Source organism: Acinonyx jubatus, chromosome B4, assembly GCF_027475565.1.
Source record: "Acinonyx jubatus isolate Ajub_Pintada_27869175 chromosome B4, VMU_Ajub_asm_v1.0, whole genome shotgun sequence".
Lineage (NCBI taxonomy): Eukaryota > Metazoa > Chordata > Mammalia > Carnivora > Felidae > Acinonyx > Acinonyx jubatus.
This window is the reverse complement of record NC_069387.1, coordinates 86855556-86870912: the sequence shown is the minus strand read 5'-3', so window position 1 is coordinate 86870912 and position 15357 is coordinate 86855556. Positions and strand designations below refer to the sequence as shown.

Sequence of the window (15357 nt, the reverse complement as noted above, 5' to 3'; positions counted from 1 at the left end):
TAGCCAAAGTGATCTTGAAAGAGAAAACCAAAGCAGGAGGCATCACAATCCCAGACTTCAAGCTATACTGCAAAGCTGTAACCATGAAGACAGTATGGTACTGGCACAAGAACAGACACTCAGATCAATGGAACAGAATAGAGAACCCAGAAATGGACCCACAAACGTATGGCCAACTAATCTTTGACAAAGCAGGAAAGAATATCCAATGGAATAAAGACAGTCTCTTCAACAAATGGTGCTGGGAAAACTGACAGTGACATGAAGGATGAACCTGGACCACTTTCTTACACCATACACAAAAATAAACTCAAAATGGATGAAAGACCTCAATGTAACACAGGAAGCCATCAAAATCCTTGAGGAGAAGGCAGGCAAAAACCTCTTTGATCTTGGCCGCAGCAACTTCTTACTCAACATGTCTCTGGCGGAAAGGGACACAAAAGCAAAAATGAACTACTGGGAGCTCATCAAAATAAAAAGCTTCTGCACAGTGAAGGAAACAATCAGCAAAACTAAAAGACAACCGACAGAATGGGAGAAGATATTTGCAAATGACATATCACATAAAGGGTTAGTATCCAAAATCTATAAAGAATTTCTGAAACTCAACACCTAAAAAACAAATAATCCAGTGATGAAATGGGCAAAAGACATGAATAGACACTTTTCCAAAGAAGACATCCACATGGCCACCCGACACATGAAAAAATGCTCCACATCACTCATCATCAGGGAAATACAAATCAAAACCACAATGTGATACCACCTCACACCTCTCCGAATGGCCAACATTAACAACTCAGGCAATAATAGATGTTGGTGAGGATGCAGAGAAAGAGGATCTCTTTTGCATTGTTGGTGGGAATGCAAGCTGGTGCAGCCACTCTGGAAAACAGTATGGAGGTTCCTCAAAAAACTAAAAATAGAACTACCCTACGACCCAGCAATTGCACTACTAGGCATTTATCCACGGGCTAAAGGTGTGCTGTTTCAACGGGACACATGCACCCCCATGTTTATAGCAGTACTATCAACAATAGCCAAAGTATGGAAAGAGCCCAAATGTCCATGGATGGATGAATGGATAAAGAAAAGGTGGTATATATACACAATGGAGTATTACTCGGCAGTCCAAAAGAATGAAATCTTGCCATTTGCAACTAAGTGGATGGAACTGGAGGGTATTATGCTGAGAGAAATTAGTCAGTCAGGGAAAGACAAAAATCATATGACTTCACTCATATGAGGACTCTAAGAGACAAAACAGTTGAACATAAGGGAAGGGAAGCAAAAATAATGTAAAAACAGGGAGGGGGACAAAATAGAAGAGACTCATAAATATGGAGAACAAACTGAGGGTTACTGGAGGGGTTGTGGGGGGGGATGGGCTAAATGGGTCAGGGGTACTAAGGAATCTACTCCTGAAATCATTGTTGCACTATATGCTAACTAATTTAGATGTAAATTTTTAAAAAACAATAAAAACGAAGTTTTCAAAGAAAATAACCTTTGTTGGAGTGAGATGAAGAAGAAAGATGGAGGGAATTAACTTCTTTGTTTAAAAGGACTTTCTGAGGGTCACCTGGGTGGCTCAGTCGGGTTAGGTGCCAGACTCTTGGTTTCAGCTCAGGTTATGATCTCTTGTTTTCATGAGTTCCAGCCCCACATCAGGCTGTCTGCTCTCAGCACAGAGCCTGCTTAGGATCCTCTGTCCCCTTTGCTATCTGCCCCTCCCCCACTTGCACTTTCTCTCTGTCTCTCTCAAAATAAATAAATAAACTTAACAACATAAATAAATAAAAGGCTTTTCCGGGTAGTTGAGACAGGCAAAAAGAAAAGGTAATGCATGTTACTGGATTGAAATGTGGAACTAGGACCTAGTAAATGAACTCCCTGACTTTCAAGTTTTCAAAATGTTTTAATGTTTTATTTATTTTTAAGAGAGAGAGAGAGAGAGAGAGAGAGAGAGAGAGAGAGAGAGAGAGAGAGGTGGGGGGAGGGGCAGAGAGAGGGAGACACAGAATACAAAGTAGATCCAGACTCTGAGCTGTCAACACAAAGCCTGATGCAGGACCCTGAGATCGTGACCTGAGCTGAAGTCAGAAGCCTTAACCAACTGAGCCATCTAGGTTCCCTGACTTTCAAATTTTTATCGTCCACCTCCTCCTATGATGCAGAATATATTCGAAATAAAAAACAAGAAAGGTAGTGAGAATACCAACAGAGGCTTTAAAAGTTTCCTGTCATTTCTCTGTTGAAAAAAAAAAAGTAGTGATATTTTTGTATTCCTGTGGAGATCTTCTAAACTCTCTTTAGCAGAAAGAATGAGGAATGAGTATTTGTCTTTGATTGCACAATTGAGATTTGTCTTAACTACCCTTTTGGTTGGTGAAATATTTAGAAATATTTAGAGGCTAGAAACAAAGTCTTAATTGACCTTCACACATGAAACTCTCAGTAGAAATGATAGCTACCATTTATTAAATGCCTACTATGTGTGAGATACATTGTAGGCACTTAAAAAATGTTATTCTAGAGTATCTCAAAGATAAAAGAATATTCTGAATTATTCTACAAAGTTCCAGTACCTAAAACTGATGAGCCTCACTGTCAAGTCATCATATTAAAGTATGGGCCTTGACACATACAAGCACTAATTATTAGTAAGCTTCTTCATTAGACAACCACCCAAGTTAGTTCTTTAAAAAGTTAACTTTATTTTTAACTGTCATACTTTACCACCTTTAGTAACTTCCTAAAATGTTTTTCTATTGATTGTTTTCAAGAACAATAGCAAAACAATGGAAACATTTACTGGGAAAGAACAAATTGGTAGATAAGATAGTTATTTTCAGATAGAAAATATTGATGGGTGGTATTTACGAAAACCCACTGTATTTATAAACACTGATTTGAAATTTCAAATTGAAAAAATTTAATAACAGACATTTCCTACACATTTATTAATGCTTTAGTAGAAAGGCCAAAGACATGAAGTCTAGGGGCATTCTAAATACCTTTCTTTTTTTTTTAAGTTTATTTATTTTGAGAGAGAGAAAATGCCAGCAGGGAAAGGGCAGAGAAAGAGGCAGAGAGAAAGAGAGAGAGAGAGAGAGAGAGAGAGAGAGAGAGAGACAGAGAGAGAATCCCAAGCAGGCTTTGTGCTGTCAGTGCAGAGCCCGATGGGGGGCTCGAACCCACAAACTGTGAGATCATGACCTGAGCCAAAATCATGAGTCAGACACTTAATCCACTGAGCCATCCAGGTACCCCTCATTCATGTATTCAACTTTTATCTAATATTTATAATGTATGGTAAATATTGTATATTCAAAGAGGAAAAAGAAACTGCTCCCCTGCCCCCTTTTTTTCAATTATCTTACATTGCAGGCATCAGATAACTTTAACACAACACAGTGTGATGTTCTATAATCAGGGACAGAGTTATGTACAGGTGCTTTGGGAATACAGAGAAGGAAGGTCTTAAGTGCTAAAAGGATGTGGGGACTTGAAAAAGTAGGAATTAACCACTGGGTGTGGGGCGCAGGGCAGGAAGAAGGGCTGGCAGCGTTTCATGCCAAAGAACACAGCCTGTTCAGACAGGAGGGTGGGGAGCAAAGACATCACGTTCTAGAAATGACAAGTGGGGCTGAAGCACAGGGTTGTTGGAATACAGGCAAGGCCGGCCTGTCACTAGAAAGATAATCAGATTACATCATGAAAGCTCGTGGTGAGAATTTTAACCGGAGGGCCAACTGAAGAATTTAAAACTGGAAAGTGACATCACCAGGTCCTGTGTTTAGAAAGCTCCCTTTGGCCGATGCGTGGAAGGTAATACCACATGCACACCAGCAAGAATCGGCTGTGGAAGTTTAGGTATGAAATCATGAAGATCTGAGCAAAATTAGTTGCCATAAAACAGTCAGGGGAGACAGACTTTGTAGGGATTTAGAAGACAGAAGCAACAAACTGGTTGATAGACTGAGGAGAGGGAAGGAACAGAAGATACTGCCCAGATGTCTAGACTGGGTAGGTGTCTGCTGATGCCATTAGCTGAGACTATAGTCTCAGAAGAAAGAGAAGAGTCATGGGAAGATGATCAATCTTATTTGTGACATGTTGAATTTGGGATGCCTGGGAAATAAACAAGTGAAGAATTCTAAGCCAGATTCAAACCCTGTGAGTCCTCAGACATTGAAAGATTATATCTGGTGCCCTAGTCCCAGCTGTTAAACCAAAAACAATTCGAAACCCCACAACAAATACAAGGAAAACTAAAAATGTTTTGGTTTTTTTTCCTAAGGATGACTTTTAAAAAAATGTTACCAAACTGTAGATTTTAAATATACGTTATATACATTTATTTCTATAAAAATTATATTTATACCAACGTACTTACCTATATAAATATATTTATATATTACTTTTTTTCCACCCCCTGCTTGGCACATGACAGAAACATGTGCATAAACAGACTGCCTATTGGGTAATCCAGCCTGGGAGGTGATGGGGGCAGTGGTCAGCCCTACTTCCTTCTCTATAGCTTCCCATGCACGGAAGAATTCACACATCAGCCCATGGCAAATGCACTTCGGGTTTTACAGTAACATGAGCCCACAGCAATCAAACAGAAAAGGACGGTTCACAGGCATTTGAATAGGTCCAGTTTCTGAGTCTCATTTTCTGTATCCATTTAGAGTCAGAGCTCTTGGGCCACCCTTTATTTTCCTATCTGATGTGTTCCTGCACTCCCGTGTCTGCCTGTCCATTAAGTATGTAGCACACATTTACTCAACCTCAGAGTTTCTCAGATGGTTTCTATGAGAACCCCTTGGAGGGCTTGTTCAGCTGGATGGTTGGGTCCCACCACCAACAATCACTCTGATCTGAATCACTAGATCTAGGATGAGTCTAGAGAATTTACTGTTTTAACAAGTTTACCGGTGATCCTGCTATTGCTGCTGGTCCAGGGAGTGTAATCTAAGACAATTTTTCACAACCAGCACAATTAGAAAAGAACTGAAACAAGAAATTCATTTTTAAAATTCCCTGAAAAAGACATAAGGAAGAACTTGCTGAAAGTAGGGTGTGTGCATGATGAACGAGCATTCAGAGTAACTGGGGTGGGGGTAGGGTCTTGCTGTTGAATAAAATACGAGATTAATTGCTATGACATTCCACTTGGTTTTGGTTTTGGAAAGCTGACCCTAAAAATGTTTATAGGCAAGCAGAAAAAGTCTCTCTACTTTGATTCAAAATGCAGCTGATGATAAGAAGGACAAAGCAACTAATTCTGCATTTCCAGACTTTGTAGATAGCTGTCACATGTACTTGCATAGAGCAAGACTGATGCTTTGAGAAAATAAAAGGTATGTGAGCTTGTGGCTCTTAGTTAAGAAACTATCTTTAGTTGCTTGATCTCTGAATTTTTGCAAACTACATGCCCTTTTTTGCGCACTTATTTTTCCATTCAGTAAACAATCTTCATCAGCTACTTTGGCCACCATTACCGTGAAAAAATAATCCTGATAGCAGGGATTTTAAAATGACAGAAGAGTAGGGAAAGAAATCATATTTGAAAAGAGAAGTTAACATGGCAAGGCCTGGAAACAAATTGGTAATATTATGAACTTTTTAGAAATATATTTTCAGTTGAATAGAATTTAGAGGTTTTATACAACTTTAGTATGAGGCAACTCCCAACTTAGAAATGAGTTCTATCTAGAAATGTTAAATTATTATAGTGTATACCTGAAACTAATATAACACTATGTTAACTAATTGGCATTTAAGTAAAAACTTAAAAAACAAAACAAAAAAAGATTAAAAACCTCCCTGCAAAGCCATTTGTTTAGAAGTTGGAACAATTTCCAAATGACATTATACTCATAACATTCTATTTAAGGTTGAGGGTTGTTTTATTTCCAAATCCAAAGAAAATTTACAAAACTCTCAAGATAACTGAAATACCAGATCTTTATGTGGAAAAGGTAGAAGAAATATTTTATAAAGTAAACTTTTAATTTTTTTTTGTTTTTTAATGTTTTTCTTTATTATTTTTGAGACAGAGAGAGACAGAGCATGAGCAGGGGAGGGGCAGAGAGAGAGAGGGAGACACAGAATCTGAAACAGGCTCCAGGCCCTGAGCTGTCAGCACAGAGCCCGACGTGGGGCTCGAACCCACAGACTGTGAGATCATGACTTGAGTTGAAGTTTGACACTTAACCAACTGAGCCACCCAGGCACCCCTGAAATAAACTTTTTTTGAGAGAGAGAGAGTGCATGAGCTGGGGAGAGGGGCAGAAGGGGAGAGAGAGAAAGAGGTGAAGAGAGGGGAGAGAGAGAGAGAGAGAGAGAGAGAGAGAGAGAGAGAGAGAGAGAGAGAGAGAGAGAATATTAAGCAGGCTCCATGTTCAGCACAGAGCTGGACTCAGGGCTCTATCCCACGACCCTGGAATCACGACCTGAGCCAAAATCAAGAGTCAGATGCTCAATGAACTGAACCACCCAAGTGCCCCTAAAGTATACTTTCTATTTATGGAGTGTTAAAGAAAACATTCAGTGGGACTAGGTATTGCCTCATTCCTAGCTCTGTGGTCTCGCGCAAGTCATTTATTTTTTACCAACCTCGTTTTCTCAATAATAAACTGGTAGTATTGATTAAGAGCATTAGAAACCATGTTTAAGTTACAGTGTTGGCTAAGAGCATTGGAGACAATGTGTGTCAACTCCCCCTCCCTCACAGTGCAGGGTGCTGTCAGTAAGTACAGTAGTCCCCCCCCCATCCAAGGAGGATATATCCCAAGACCCCCAGTGGATGCCTGAAACCATGGATGGTACCTAATCCTATATATATTATGTTTTTCCCTATGCATACATATCTACAACAAAGTTTAATTTATAAATTAGGCACAGTGAGAGAGTAACAAGAATTAATAATAAAAGAGAGTAATAATAATAATATAACATTATTATATTATAATGATATACTGTAATAAAGACTATGTGAATGTGCTCTCTCAAAACATCTGATTGTACTGCACTCTTGTGATGGTGTGATACAGTAAAAGGACTACATATGAAATGAAGTGAGGTTAATGATTCAGATGTTGTGACGTTGCATCAGGGTGCTATTGACCTTAAGATTTGTCAGAAGAAGGATCATCTGCTTCCGGACCAGGGTTGACTGCGGGTAATTAAACCTGCAGAAAGCAAAACTCAGATAAAGGGACTACTGTTTCATAGCATTTATTATGCTTTTATCAACCACCCCTTCTGTACCAGGAAGAATACAAGCAATTTTTCTGTTATTCCATTTAATCACCAAAATAATCCTAGGAGGTAGGTATAGCTATTTTTATTGCTGTATGAGGAAAATAGAAAAAGGAAATGGTTTAAAATTTTAATGTTAAAAACTAGTACCTAAGGAAAAAAATACATATAACCAGGAAGGGTGACAACCTTACGATTAGTTGTATCATATTTACAACCATTACCTCATCGATCCTTGCAGCTATCCCATGAGATTGAAATGACTATTTTTTTCCATTTTATCTATAAGTATTCTGATTATGAGCACATTTCAGAGTCTAATCTAAAGTAGGTAATATGGGATCAGGAATCATTTGGGGGAGTTACAGGCTGATACAACTCCCATATCAGTTACAAAGCTGTGTTTTCAGTCTAGGACAATGTGGGTGAGGGACAGAATAGCCTATAGAGGTGGCCAATGGGAAAGTAGTAGGAAAAGTCAGGTGTAATCCATTGGTTGAATGTACCAGATATCCCAAAATCAGGTGTTTATAATCTAGGGAACATCTGGATTTGATGGATGTAAACATTGAGAATGCACTATAATTCTGTACTCAAAAATTAGCTATAAATGTCTTGATGGATAAGGAAATTGTTATTTATAAATAAATGGTCTCATTTAGTATGAAGAAATAAATGAATCCCTTTCAATGTCAGGGATTTTCAGTCAGTATATTACTACATACAAAACCAGAATCTAAACTATTTCTGTGAGTTACTGGGTGGCTCAGTTGGTTAAGCATCTGATTTTTGATCTCAGCTCAGGTCTTGATCTCAGGGTTGTGAGTTCAAGCCCCATGTTGGGCTCCATGCTGGGCATGAATCCTAGTTTAAATAAATAAATAAACTATTTCTGAAGCAAAACCGAATTAATGTTAAATATTTAATGTCATATCCTTGTTAAGAGCTAAAACAGGTTACCACTTCAGTGTGAAGCAGAGATCTACATGACTTGGTATCCATTTATTATCAATCTGGATATTGTCTGAAGTGAGCTAAGCCTTCTCTTATTAAGGAAGTTCTGCTTAGCACAGATCCTAAGGGATAAAGTGAGAAAAATCTTTAGGAAAACAGAGGTTATAAATATAAAGAAAGGATATAATTCTTTAAAGTTTATTTATTTTGAGGGGGGGTGGTGGTGGAGAGAAGCAGAGAGAGAGAGAGACAGAGAGACAGAGAGAGAAAATCCTAAGCAGGCTCCACGCTGTCAGTGCAGAGCCTGACATGGGGCTTGAACCCATGGACCATGAGATCATGACCTGAGCCAGAGTCGAAGTGGGACGCTTAACTGACTGAGCCACCCTGGCGCCCTCTGAATATAATTTTTTTTAAAGAGTTAATTTACCAACCAGACCCTATTACTTGTTAGGCATTAGGCTAGGTGCTAGAAATACCAAGATAATAAGAATGTTCTTCCTCCATAGGACTTCACTACCTAATGGGAAGACATAGGTAAACTGCTAGTTATGATATGAGGAGGTTAGCACAATAAGGGACGCATGAATCCACAGCTGTGTGAGAGAGGAGTCCTGGAAAGGTACTATTCATCCTTTTCCTGGCCTGACTTCCAAACAAGTGTTTGCTTTCTACTTGAACCAAAATACCCCTGATTTTTTTTTTGAAAACTGCTTTTAACACTGTACATCTCTCATCCAGCTTCTTCTGATGTTGACATCAAAACTAAGAAATTAACACAGCTACAGCATTGTAGTGCTGTGTCTCCTCTGTCTGTGATCTGACAGTTTCTCAGTCTTTCCTGTTTTTGTTTTTGTTTTGGGTCTTGACACTTTTGAAGATGCCTGGTCAAATATCCTCAGTTTGGGTTTGACTCATGTTTTCTCAAGAGTATAATGAAGTTAAAGATTTGGGGAAGCATGTCGCATAAGTGATGTGCTCTTGTCGCTGCACGATGTCAGCAGGTACAGGATATTAACCTTGGTCGCTTGTTTTACGGGATGTCTGCCAGGTTATTCCACTGTAAATTATTGTTTTTTGATTTGTAATTAAATATTTAGGGGGAATCTGTGATGTTTTCACTGAAGAAATTATCCAGACCTTTTATTCCCCCTTGAAAATAGTCTTATGGATGGCACAGTCCTTGTGTATCAAAGCCATAGTTTTATTTTTTTCTTTTCTTTTAATTTTACTTTTTAAATTTACATCCAAATTAGTTAGCATATAGTGCAACACTGATTTCTGGGGTAGATTCCTTAGTGCCCCTTACCCATTTAGCCCATCCCCCCTCCCACAACCCCTCCAGGAACCCTCCGTTTGTTCTCCATATTTATGAGTCTCTTCTGTTTTGTCCCCCTCCCTGTTTTCATATTATTTTTGTTTCCCTTCCCTTATGTTCATCTGTTTTGTCTCTTAAAGTCTTCATATGAGTGAAGTTATATGATTTTTGTCTTTCTCTGACTAATTGCATTTAGCATAATACCCTCCAGTTCCATCCACAAAAGCCATAGTTTTATAGGCCTAGAAATGAGATTGTATTTATGAGACGAGTAACCAAGTAGGAGGTCCATGTATCTACCCTGTAAATGAACGTCCTGGTAAGGTCTTCAACTCACATTTTCCTGGGGGGAAGGAAATATGAAACAGACGAGTGAAGTAAATCTATTAATGACTGGGACATATGTACAGTGTGTAACAAACATTGAGCGTCTCTCAGTTTCTGATTACTCCCCACTTAAATTCAGGGACTTGCTCATCCTAAGGGTGGGAGCACAGATACTCCCAAATTTGCATTTGTAATAGGTGTGAAAGGCATTTGGGGGGGGGCTCCCCTAAAAGGGATGACCATCTCATTTTAATCAGAATTTACCTCCCAGCTGATCTTCAAGAATGACATAATTGAGAAGTTAATTATATGAAAAATATTTCTCTGGAAAATCCTGTGATGTGACACTGGTCTTAGGGGTGGGTATAAAGGTAGTGGGTTTTTCAGTTAGTGATAAACACTCATACTATAGAAATATTCAAAGGAGGCTCAGTCAGTTGAGCGTCTGACTTCAACTCAGGTCATGATCTCTCTCTGTCTCTGTCTCCGTCTCTCTCTCAAAAATAAATAAACATTAAAAAAATATTCAAAGGAGAACAGGTATGAAAGTCTGTCTGCTTGTTTTTGCAAAACAAACTAGACTTGCAAAGCTAAAGATATATCATCACTTTTCTGTGATAGATAATACTCAGGTTACAGTGAAATAGGAGAACTTGTTATAAAACTGGGGTTCACAAATCTGGCTAATATTACCAAATTCAATGATACCAAATATCCTATTTGAGAAAAATTTTGGAAGCCTAGAGAAAATATTAACAGTAGTGATCCCCTGGGGAAATTTTTGGAGTCTTTTACTTTTTCATTTACAGTTCTATTCAATTGTATTTCATTTATTTATTTATTAATCATTTTACAAATTGTTCAAAAAATTTTAAATTATTTTTTAAATGTTTTATTTCTTTTTGAGAGACAGCATGAGCAGGGAAAGGTCTGAGAGAGAGGGAGACACAGAATCCAAAGCAGGCTCCAGGCTCTGAGCTATCAGCACAGAGCTGGATGCAGGGCTTGAACTCACCAACTGTGATATCATGACCTGAGCCGAAGTTGATGCTTAACCAACTGAGCCACCCAGGTGCCCTGGGTTTTATTTATTTATTGACTATGATCAGGTACTACTTTAAATTGAAAATAAATTAGACAGGAAAAATTTTAAATCCTATATTTAGTAAATACTAATGCCTTGCTATAAGCGAAAGAAGGTCAGAACACAGTAAATTGATCTTGATAGAGGCTAGTTACTGAAGTATCCAAAGGACATTGGTAAAGGGTAATTGTTCTACAATGAAAGCTTGAGAAAGGGATTCTGCGTTTATGGGGACTCAGTGGATGCCAGTGCATGTGGTTGGTTAGATGTTTAGCCACTACATAGATTTTCCAATTGGAAGGAGTTCATAGTTTAGCAAAGCAACGGTTGAACAACGGTTTGTTGTTCATTTAGATTTTGCCTTATTTAGAATCCTGCCCCCAAATTTAAAATTAGAGAAAGGGGCTCAAGATAAAATTATTTTTCTGTTCTGTGAAAAGTAATAAAAACTCATTGACAGAAATGGTATTTCACCGAACATTTGCATGTTGGTTCTCTCGTTTTTTTGTTTTTTACATAATTACTTGGGATGCTGTAAACTGGAATTCCTGGTTATGAAAAAGCCAAAGGCAAAAATGCCTTTAAAAATATTATAGATACAGGGGTGTCTGGGTGGCTCAGTCAGTTAAGCATCGGACTTCTGCCCAGGTCATGATCTCATGGTTTGTGGGTTCGAGCCCCACATCTGGCCCTGGAGCCTGCTTCGGATTCTGTGTTTCCCTCTCACTCTGCTCCTCCCCTGCTCATACTCTGTCTTTCTCTGTCTCTCTCAAAAATAAACATTAAAAAATATATACATATATACTATAAGTACAAAAAAGAAAAGAAAAGGAAAGAAAGAGATCAGTGAGGTTTACCCAGGCCTCACCTAAGAGCAAAAATTCCAGTTCCTCTTCAGAGAATTACCTTCCCACCAACACCTGGGCTGCTCTCCCAGCTTCCTACTGCTGAGAAGAATGAGGGCCTGTATTCCCTCCTGAACTTACTGAGCTGTTCAGTAAGTAACTCCACAAGTAACACAGAATCTTGGCAAATTAAATGGTAGGTAAACATGGGAACAGGATACAGAATAAGTAAACATGAACAGGATACAGCTTTCTTGCAAAAAAAAATTTTTTTAAGCCAATATTTAACAAATGTTACCCCTGATGAAACACATTCATCAGTTGGTTTTTCAGACATTTTTCTGTTTAAGAAAATAGTTTACATTAAGTGTCTCAATATTAAACAGGGCCAGCTTTGAAAATACACTTTGTTCCTATGTTGGAGGAAAGTACTTGTATAAGTTTATTAAACAGTTAAGTACTAGGTAAAACAGGGCTTGCTTCTGATTTCTGAGAGCTCTTTTGTATTCCTGCCGTTAAGCTTATTCTGGGTTCGAAACCGGGTTTGCCCGGTAGATAATGTTGTGCGTGGTGCTAATGAGGAATAAAAGTGATTCTAGAAATGCCTAGGGAAAAACTTTTAATGATTCTTATGCAACACTTGTGAGTTTTGTTGTGTTAAAGCTCTGAAAAGTCTTTCACACCAGGTGCTCCTCATTTCCACTGCCGGCCCACCATGGGGCCGGCCCACCGAGATTCCACCTGTCTCCCCTTCCCAAACCTCCAGCTCCCGAAGTTTCCATTCCCGGAGGCGCAGGCAAGCATTCCTCAGCTAGGGGATTCCTCTACTGGCTCGGCCCGGCTCCACGTGACCTCCCCTAACACCTGTATACTGCTTTCAGCTCACAGCGCCCCCATCCCCTCCGCCAGGTACCGACCCAGCCCGGCTCCCCCCTCCCCCAGGAGGTCACGATCCCGGTGCGAGCCTCGCTCGGGCCGGCAGGGGAGGGGCCGAGGCCACGGCCACGGCAGTTGCTCGAGCCCTTGCAGCCTGATTATCACATGACTGGACGGCGGCGGTAACCGTAGCAGCAGCCGCGCCGGCTCTGCCGGCTCGCCGGGTGGGCTCAGTTCCGCTCACGCAGGAGTCGGGCGCAGAGGGCGGGGAAGGAACCTGCTGCCGCGGCGGTCGCCCAGTCGCTCCCGGAGCGCGCGGCGTCTCCCCGGGCCCGGCCGGCCCGCTCCATGCCGCTCCGTTGCGGAAGTGTAGCGGGGGGAGGCGGCGGCGGCGGCTGCACGGAGCGCGGGAGGCCGGGGCCCGGCCCCCTGCAGCACTAGGCTCCGGGAGCCGCGCGGCGCGCCCCAGCGGCCCGGCTGCCCGTGCGCCCGGCGCCTGCCGCAGCCTGCATGCCCCGTGCTGCGCTTCGTCCGGCCCCCGCCGCCGCCTCCTGCTCGCACCGCTGCTGCCGGGCGCCGGAGTAATATGCTCACCCGAGTGAAATCTGCCGTGGCCAATTTCATGGGCGGCATCATGGCTGGCAGCTCAGGCTCCGAGCACAGCGGCGGCGGCTGTGGAGGCTCGGACCTGCCCCTGCGCTTCCCCTACGGGCGGCCGGAGTTCCTGGGGCTGTCTCAGGACGAGGTGGAGTGCAGCGCCGACCACATCGCCCGCCCCATCCTCATCCTCAAGGAGACCCGGCGGCTGCCCTGGGCCACTGGCTACGCAGAGTGAGTGTAGCGACACCGGCGGCGCCCCTGCTCTCCTCGCGGCCCTTCCCCGCACGGTTCCAGCCCTCCTCTCTCCTCCTTCCTCGGCCTCAGGGCCCTCCAGGGGCTGCCGGCGTCCAGGCCTCGGCGGGGACCTCTTTACTTACACTGGCCATTCCTCTCTTTTCCTACTCCCCCTTCCCCCAACCCCAAGGACGCAGCGTCTCCAGCCCGGGTATGGGTGGTGGATGGTGGGTGGCAGCGCTGGACCGTGGGAAAGCTAAGGTTGCACGGGTCTGTGATTCCGGGGGCTGTGACACTTGGAAGAAAGTGCGTAGAACAGCTTTGCTGAAGTTTGAAACACAGCAGGGAAAGCTGGTATCTGCGCCCACCCTCCCTGAAAGCTTTGCGCCACCGCATGAAGTTTGTGGGGAAGAGTCAGGAGGAGCTGTCGCTGCGCGTGAGTGGGTGGGTGGGGGGCAGTTCGTGTGCAAGGTTACACATATGAGAAGGTCTCAGTTTCTCTGACTTAAGTCTAGGAGCTTGCTCGCTTCTCCTTTAGCGGGTAGTAAACCTCTGCGCGTTCGGTAAGTGCCAGTACTGTTTCCCCCAGTCCTCTGGGAGTGGGAACTTATTTCAGTTGTCTAACGATAGCATTTTGGTAATCAGCTTTGGCGATTAAGCGAGCGTTTGAGTGATTTACTATTTCAAGAACCGATTCAGTTAGGTTGACGACCTGGAGTGGAACTGGGAAAGGAGGGAGGTTTTAATGGCCTCCCCGCCTCCCCAGCTACTCCTCCATTGACTATTAATGACCATCTTATGAATGATAGGATAAGTAAGGTTTCTCCTCCTACTCATCTTTATGAAACTGGGAAATTGGTAAGGTGGCATTTAGAAGACCAGAGATCAGGGCTTAACAATGACCCGGTGGGTGCACAAGTGCACGCAAAACCCCGGTGCCGGGCACACCTGCCCCTTTTCCTTTAACTCCATCTGCTCCATGATCTTGGCCCTCCCCTCTCCGCGAACAGCATCGCTCGCTGATTGGTTCACCCGGGAACCAATCGGCTCTCCCGACGCCTGGGCGCTTCGATGCTGACCCTGTTCTGGTGGCCCGGATACCCGCGAGCAGGCAGGGTTCCCGACGCTCCGGGTTCCGGTGCGAGACGGGGCTTGCAAGACGCTCTGCTTAGAGTCTCGAATTCTTTTTTTCCTTTCCTTTTCATCATACGACCTTTTCTCCGTGGGTTTTAATAGAAGAGGTGAATAAATGGGGAGAGACTACTGGAATATAAAAGATGGTGACAAAACGCAGTGAGAAGGTTGGGTGCTAAAACAATAACCATTAACACATAATAAGGGACAAGCCTGGTTAGGGAATGTTGTGTGTGTGTGGGGGGGGGGGAGTACCAGATAGCCTTATAATTTATAGGAGAATCCAAAGCAAAGATAAACACCTGTGTAAGGAAGAAATGCCTGTCCATACATACCAAACACCTTTTCTTGAGTGAAATTAAAAAAAAAAATGTTTAAAGCCCATTTAGACGCACTGCAAGGCAAAACAGCTCGGAGGCATACTGTGTCCTACAATTGTGTCAGGTGGGGGACTTGTGCTTGCCAAAAAACCTGAACAACCCAGCCAGTTGTCGCTCCAGTGGGATTTACAGGGTGAGAGCATGTGTCTGAGGGGCAGAATGACAAGGAGATAGTGAGAAAGTCATGAGAAGTAGGAAGGAAGATGTTATAACCCATGTGGAAGCTCTCTGGGCACGATAAAAGGAGGACCTCAAACGGGAAGAAAAGGAAAGGGGAATAAAAACCAGTTTCAGAATGTTTGGTTCCTATGGCAGGCACGTGATATGCTC

The 15357-nt window shown here is 42.3% G+C and overlaps 1 protein-coding gene across 3 annotated transcripts in view; it reads left to right on the top strand.

Moving 5' to 3' along the window:
• The first annotated feature begins 12786 nt into the window (after positions 1–12786).
• PPM1H (protein phosphatase, Mg2+/Mn2+ dependent 1H) overlaps positions 12787–15357 on the top strand; it is a 259467-nt gene continuing 256896 nt past the window's right edge. The window contains exon 1 of one of the 3 annotated variants that reach the window (XM_027071352.2): positions 12787–13510. In XM_027071352.2, the coding sequence (XP_026927153.1) occupies positions 13266–13510 (245 nt within the window). In that variant the 5' untranslated portion in view covers positions 12787–13265. The remainder of the gene's footprint in view (positions 13511–15357) is intronic. The other 2 variants (XM_027071354.2, XM_027071351.2) reach the window with 2 other exon arrangements.